Here is a 7,697-nt window from a genome sequence, read left to right as displayed (position 1 = left end):
CAAGCAGGTCTGTGAACTCCGACAGACAGGAGGGACTTCAAAGTACCCGAGCAGGATTGAGAGTGGGAAGCGCAGGGCAGGAGGGAGAAAGACCCAGCGTGAAGATGGTCTAGATAGGAACACGTGAAAGTGGGGTTCAGCCAGGTACTCCTGATCTACCTGAGGGAGTGCTGAACCCCTGCCTGGTGAACGCAGTGCGACGTGGGAGGCTAGCACCTGTACAGTGCACCAATGGAACTGCAATAAGAACTGTGAGTAAAGACTCGGATGACTGCACCGCACTGCCTCCATCCATTCCTTATCTGCGCCACCTTTCCCTCACTGCACTACAACGCCCAGTGCAACATACTCTATCTACACTGCCCTGGAGCTAGCTCTACCTGTGGAGAGCCACACCATCCCTGCTGCCATAACACCAGCTCCAGAGGACTGCTCCGCAGCGGTGGCTCCCTTTAGCCGCAATCCACAGGTGGCGTCACAAACACTTTCCCAAAGCTCCTATAAATATCCCCTTTTGATTGACCGCCCTGGGTCACGGACCGGGCCAGCCACCGTGATATCCCCCATCGGCATCCAGAGGCCCGGCCTCCAAGTATCCCACGGCCCTGGGGGCGTCGTCAGTATTATCAGCTGGAAATGAGTGTTCATTCTGAATGTGTCTGATCATGTCTCAAACACCACATGGCCAGATAAGGTAGTAAAATGTTAAAATTACATTTACTCGTGAATGTATTTTTCACAATTGAAAGAAATTCAAAAGTGCAAAAAAGCTTCAAAAACACTATGTGTGAACATAACCCAAGGTGTGGAGGAGCATTTTTGTTTTTGGTTATTTATTTTGCCTTATATATATCATTAACCTGGAAAGAATGTTTTCCAGGAAAATCCATTTTTGCAGGTTTTATTGTCAGTCCGTAAAAGTGGTGTAAGACTATGACAACATTGTTCACAGCAGTGACCTGAATGTTTGAGATGCTTCCAGGGGTCTTCCCCATGCAGTTCCCATGTAAATTCAGCACTGATTTGTAGATTTGACCAATTTTTAGGCCCCCTCCAGACCTCCGGGAAGGTGGGTGGGGGCTGCCAGAAAAATGCTTGAGTTTCCAATTAACTTACATTGTGCTTGTTACTCGGGTCAAGCACCCGAGCATCACGATTTGCTCGACCCGAGCAACTAGCACCCAAGCATTTTAGTGCTTGTCTATCACTAATAAGGACCTAAAATTCATCGTTGATCAGCATCACATCCATTTGTGTAAATTACGGATGTGCCTCTAAAAAAATGCAAACAATTAGGACCCATGATCATAGTTACAATCATTGATCTCCAACAATTTCCACCCACAGATGATTTTTGTATGTAAGCTGAAGTGTAAAGATCGATTTTCCACCTGTGTAAAAGGTGATCACACACCCTGTGTGCCGCCCTGGCCGGGCCGCTGCGGTGACGGTACTGGTACACAGCGGTCTGAGTGCTGGTATGGTCCGACCGGGGACATGCACCAGTCTTTATCAATTGTGGTGGTTAATAATAAAATAATAGAAAGGTTTGTGACGTCAGTTGGGATGTTTGGCCTGGTATGGCCAGGCACTGATGAGGGCTTCTGGGAGTTAAGTGGTGATGGGCAGTGCCAGATGATTAACTCTTCCCAACCAGGGCTGGCTCCCAGGGGATTTGGAGCAGGAATGGCACAGCAGGAAATAATCAGCTTGAGACAGGGTAATAACCAGTTTGTACCTTTTACTGGAGTTCTGCAAACCGTTCCAGAAGCTTCTGTACAATTCACATACAGGGCGAGGGTTCAGACTCTCTGCTGTGAGGCTGTATAGCCTTCCTGCTGCTAATTATACCTCTGGTAGACGATTCTTTGGATCCCCAGGGGTCCAAGGTGAACAGTTACTGGATCTGTGATCCCTTCCAGTGAGCAGGCAATATGAATCCTGCCAGAACACTCACTTTCTTTTGCAGTAGTGTCTTTGACTCCATGCGGTTGCTGAGCTCCTGGGAAAAGACTTCACTACTTGTTATATGAAGACCGAGCAATCTTTCAGTTTAGCACAGACTCTAGAAGTCTCTATGCTTTAGGGACTGGACCCTGCCTTGTGCAGCTTTCCCTAGCAGAGAACAGACTTCTCTCCTTTGAACAGGGAACTACTCCATGATGCTCCTTCCTCACACTACATCTAGGACTGTAGCACCTCCTCCCCTAAGGGATCGTGCAAAACTTCCTGGTTTGGACAAAAGTGCACAATCCTCCAGTAAGGGATCGGGTAACAATATGTGTATGTAATGAAAACAGCAGAGAACTTATCCCTCACCATTGCTGGCAATACATATGAATTATATTACACATGGAAGCATTTTGTTGTGCTATAGACACGGGCGCCACACCTGCATCTTGCTTCATATGACTCAAAGTCAAACCACTGTGATGCCCAAATGCTGCACTATTTTGAAATCAAATCATGCAGCCATTGGGTACCACGATGGGCAAAGTAATAGACACATGCAGCGAGACTCAGTGTGTGCAATAACCTTGGGGTTACATTCATAAATTCCACTATTGTGTCTTATCTCTAATACAAACAGGCAGACACTTATTTAACTATTTATTATTTTATTAATATTTTATTAATATTCCCAGACAATGTATATATTTATCACATCCTCACTCTTGTATGAACAGTAGTGAATTGAACTTATTGAACCGTGTCTTTATTATTTGACAGGACAATCAGTCTGGGAAATATTTTGCCATGAAACATATCTGCCTATTTTATTTATGCATTTATTCTGTCTCAGCATAGGTCTTCATGGGGTCTTCTTCCCATGAAGGCAAGTCGGACAATTTCTGACTGGTATCTTCATCAATGGGCCATCCCCAGGCCAGGAAGAATGGGGCCAGGTTTTTATTTACTGCTCGAGAAAACTTCTTTGCCCAGAGATTCATCTTGACTCTATTGTCATTTCTAACATTGGACATGGTCTGGTAGTCAGCGAAAAGGCGCTTGAAAGGTTCCCAACCAAAGCCCTCTTGTAGCTAAAAAAAACATAGAAAACACAACAAGTTATCTCAAATACACTTAAAGATTGCAAAGATCAAACAGACATGGATTTATGTAATTTGGTTTAACAGACCCATCACAAGAAGACTGAATCCAAATCCAAATCCTAATATGTTTTATATCTGCCCTGAGTTTCCCCCAATTCTAAGGTTTTACCATAGCCTTCACTTCCCTTACCTCATGTGGAAACACGTTCTTCTATTTGGGATTAAGGAATCATCCAGGCTAAAAAAAAATAAATACAGAATCTTGCTCTGCAGCCTCAAAGCACAATCTAATAGTTTTACAAAACTTGTGATCTAGAACCAATTAGTATAACACAAAAAGAGTTTTATGCAATAAACTAAATTGAGATGTTTTCTATGAATAAAACAATAGTTTAAAGGGAATCTGTCGACAGGATTTCATCCCTCAAACTATTTACATGCACATGTAGCTATTTCAAAAACAAAACTAGCAATACCTTTACTTCCGCCAGTCCGTTCCTCCGTTACTGAGAAATCAGCGTTTGAATTCATATTCAAATAAGGTTGTAGATCTGAAGCCTCTGTCACTCCAGCTCTATTTCCCGTCCAGGGCTGCCTCCTCCTGTTTGTCTGATAACTCCTATGCCTGAAGTCTCACAGCATAAAGGCTGTCAGTCAAGCAGTAGGAGGCATTGCTGGGTTGGGAATAGAGCTGGAATAACAGAGGCTCCAGATCTACAGTGTAATTTGCATATCAATTAAAACACTGATTTGTGAGATGAGATAGATAAATTAGAGATGGGATAGATAGATTAAATAAATGGGATATGTAAGATGGATAGATAGAATGGATTGATTGGAGGAGGCAAGAGAAATTAATGTATTTATGTATTAGAGAGGATACAGCAGTGTGTGTACATATATATACACCCTGCTGTATAAATACAGATTCAAAAGGGGGCTGGATCTGCAGAGAGAGTCGTGTCTGCAGCAGCTGCAGCATGTATAGGAACATTCGAGAACTTTGCTGAATGACGCTCAACCTACTCACATGGCAAACCCGTCTACCTACATGGGAAGCCATGCCCCTGCCAGTTTCCAGAGCCAAGAAAAAATGGAGATTTTGATGTGACATTACAGTAAGCCTGATGATCCTCAGCCAGAGATCATGTAACCAGAAGAGATGCTCAGGTTATAAAAGGATTTGCAAAAGCAATGCTTTTAGTGAAGTGCTTATCATTGGCAGTTCACTTACATGAAAGGGACTTGTAACGTAGTAGCCGAACCCCTTTAATGTGATCATTGGACTCTGTGAATATCCACAGGCTATGCACATCCTTATAATATTTACATATATCTTGCAGATGTATTCAATGTTTTTTTCTTTTTTACATTGGTAGGTGTCCACAAGACTGGACTGATGATACAAATCATGGGTAACATTCCAATTACTCTTGCATTAAAATGTGAAGGTTCCCTGTTTGCAATTATTATGAGTCTCTACATTATCATTCTTTAGCAGGTCTAAACTATCAATAACCATTCGGCTCTGATGAGAAGTGACGAGCCGGCAAGAAAGTGAACTGTCAGTGGGCGTTATAAGGAGATAACCCAGAGAGAAGAATAACAGAGACTGGCTCTGCTTCTGAAAGTGAGGTTGATTTCGTAGGCAGGTATGGTGTCTGTTTCTCCTACTTGCCGGGTCACTTATCATCAGAGCTGGTGAAGGAGTGTACTGTCACTGTGAATTAAAAAGAGTATTGCACAGTGACAAGATTCTACTGAAGATACTTCGGAATCGACAACCGACGCATGCTCATTAGAGTAGGGACTGGTCCAGCCCCTGAAACGAATGTTACTGATGACATTAATTTCAGGGTGGGAACAGAGGCTGTGGCAGTAACCGCAGCCTTGGCCCCCTGATGATGACTTGTTTGAGCATCCCAGCTTACACTGGGGATACTTAAACAAAGCACCTTCAAGCAGGAAGTTGGTAAAAAAATAAGGCAGTTAAATAGAAGTTGAGGGGGACAGTAGAGAATTTTAACTTAAAGGATATTATATTAGCGATTAGATTATTACATTAAGTACAAAGAAATTAAATAAGTGTTAGTTTCGGCGAACCCCTTTAACAATCTGTCTTCATTGAATACAGAGTTTACCTGTGAATGCAGAATTTTGAAAATGAAAAATCAGTCTCGGTGAAAAAAAAACAAATTCCTCTGATAAGATATATTACATAGTTACTAGTGATGAGCGAGCATGCTCGCTACTGCTCGGTGCTCGCCCCACCATCACACTACTCGAGATGCTCGGTGCTCGCCGAGTATTTCCGGGGTTGCTCGGCGGGAGCTCGCGTCCCCTCCCTGCATGTTTGGCGCTCTTTAGAGCACCAATCAACATGCAGTGATTGCCTGCCACTCACTGTAATGCCGTAGCCATGTTGATTGTGGCATTACAGTGATTGGCTGCCCGCATAGCGTCATCGGGTCTATATCAGACCTGGCGCCGCCATGTTCACCACAGTCACTCTGGAATTAGACAGTGTAGGGAGAGGTGCTGCTGCGTCAGGGAGAGATTTGCTTGTGTATTAGGTAGTGTAGGGAGAAAAACCGTACATTACACATATCCATCTTAACAAACAGTCCTTTTGAGGACTAACTAATCCATCTGCAGAGATATCAGGCAGGCAGTGTATATAGGCAGGCAGTGTATATAGCACAAGAGGCTCCATTCCAATTCTGCCTTCTGCTGCTGTTAGTTATTTCTTTACAAAGGCCCAGGTCTCAGGGGCCAGGAATACTTTTCTTTGGATCTTAATTCTCATTATTCGATTAAAAAGCAATCCAGAAAACACAGTTTTTCTGCGCCATTTGCTTGTTGGCACTGCAGAATACAGTCAGGTCCTTTCCATATTACAGCGCTAGAAATCCAGCTATTTAAAACTGTGTTTTCTCCGTCAAACGGATCACATATACGTTGTCAGAAAATACTGCCATTTCTGGCCTCCATTAAAAATTTCCTTTAGTGTGTCAGTGAAGCAATTCACACCAGTTTGCTGTTCAAACTACTTATCTACAGGCCAGGTATTTAAAACTCTTTTCTTCGTCACACGGATCACATATACGTTGTCAGGAAATACTGCCATTTCTGGCCTCCATTAAAAAATTCCTTTAGTGTGTCAGTGAAGCAATTCACAGCAGTTTCCTGTTCAAACTACTTACCTATAGGCCAGGTATTTAAAACTCTGTTTTCTACGTCACACGGATCACATATAAGTTTGCTCCAAACTCAGTCATTTGTAGTGAGCGTGGAAGATACTGTCCTCCATTTAAAATGGGCAAGGGACGGGGAACTGGACGTGATGGTGATGATGGTGCATGCAGAAGCCGAGGACAAGGCCATGGGCAAGCTGAAATTGTGCCACAACAAACACCCACATGTTCTCGCCTGACCTTTCTGTCCCAATTTCTAGGGGACCGCAGCACACCACTATTGAACCCAGAGCAGTGTCAAAAGGTTGTTGGTTGGATAGCGGATAATGCTTCCAGTCACTTAGCCACCACCACCATCCTGTCTTCCACACGGTCAAGTCTGAGTAGCCGTGAGTCTGGACTGTATATTCCTCACCCTGATCCTCCTTCCTCCCACCATGCCGAGTGCCCAGAGACAACTGATCCCACACTTGGACACTCTGAAGAGCTGTTCACTTTTCCATTTATAGATTCAGACCTCTCGCCCGGACCACTTGAAGCGGGGCAAGAGGAGATCGCGTGTAGCAATGTCCAAATATTTGAGCAGCCACGGTCATACGAAGGTGACGGTGGGAAAGTGTCACAAGAGGTAACGCAATGATGAGACAATTGCCAGAAAGTCAGGAGGAGGACCAGGGTGCGGAAGTGGAAGACGAGGTGTTGGATGATATAGCAACTGACCCAACCTGGCAGGAGGATATGCAGCGCGAGAACAGCAGCACACAGGGGGAGGGAGGCAGAGCACCCCAACAGGCAGGAAGAAGCAGTGTGGTAGCCGCAGACATAAGGCAGGCAACCGTTCCCCCCGTAACACCAACACGAAGGAAGTTGCCAGAACAACTGTTAGGTCTTCCCGAGTCTGGTTCTTTTTTAAAGACTCTGCTGATAACCCCAAAAAGGCCATTTGCACCACTTGCCAGGCTAGCATCAGCAGGGGTGGCAAAACGACCAGCCTGACCACCACCAACATGATCAGGCACATGGCAGCAAAGCACCCGACTTTGTGGGCTGAACCCCGGGGTCCAGGAACAGTGTCTGCAGGTGGCACCATTGCTTCTTCCGCTGTTATGCATGCAAGTCAATCCCCTGTCCATGGTGCATGCGAAGATGCCTCCTGCCCTGCACCTGTCGTTGCGCACTCAAGTAGCAGCATCAGGAAGCACGTCCATGTCCTTGTCCCAGCGCAGCGTTCAGTTGTCCATACCCCAGTCCTTGGAACGCAAGCGCAAATATGCAGCCAACGCCCCACAGGCCACACTACTAAATTCTCACATTTCACGACTGCTTGCGCTCGAAATGTTGTCTTTTAGGCTCGTGGAGACGGAAGCATTCCGCAACGTGATGGCGGCGGTCGTTCCTCGGTACTCGGTCCCCAGCCGCCACTATTTCTCCCGGTGTGCCGTCCCCGCAT

General features: G+C 45.1%; 1 protein-coding gene across 1 annotated transcript in view; it reads right to left on the bottom strand.

Annotated features, from left to right (window-relative positions):
* Nucleotides 1-2,598: 2,598 nt before the first annotated feature.
* LOC141166189 (TRPM8 channel-associated factor homolog) overlaps nucleotides 2,599-7,697 on the bottom strand; it is a 186,435-nt gene continuing 181,336 nt past the window's right edge. Inside the window, exon 8 of the mRNA XM_073652639.1 lies at nucleotides 2,599-3,041. Coding sequence (XP_073508740.1) covers nucleotides 2,790-3,041 — 252 coding nt within the window. The 3' untranslated portion in view covers nucleotides 2,599-2,789. The remainder of the gene's footprint in view (nucleotides 3,042-7,697) is intronic.

This window comes from Phyllobates terribilis, unplaced genomic scaffold (genome assembly GCF_046119375.1).
Source record: "Phyllobates terribilis strain yellow unplaced genomic scaffold, ASM4611937v1 Scaffold_11__3_contigs__length_659146591, whole genome shotgun sequence".
Lineage (NCBI taxonomy): Eukaryota > Metazoa > Chordata > Amphibia > Anura > Dendrobatidae > Phyllobates > Phyllobates terribilis.
This window is presented reverse-complemented; position numbering and strand designations above follow the sequence as displayed.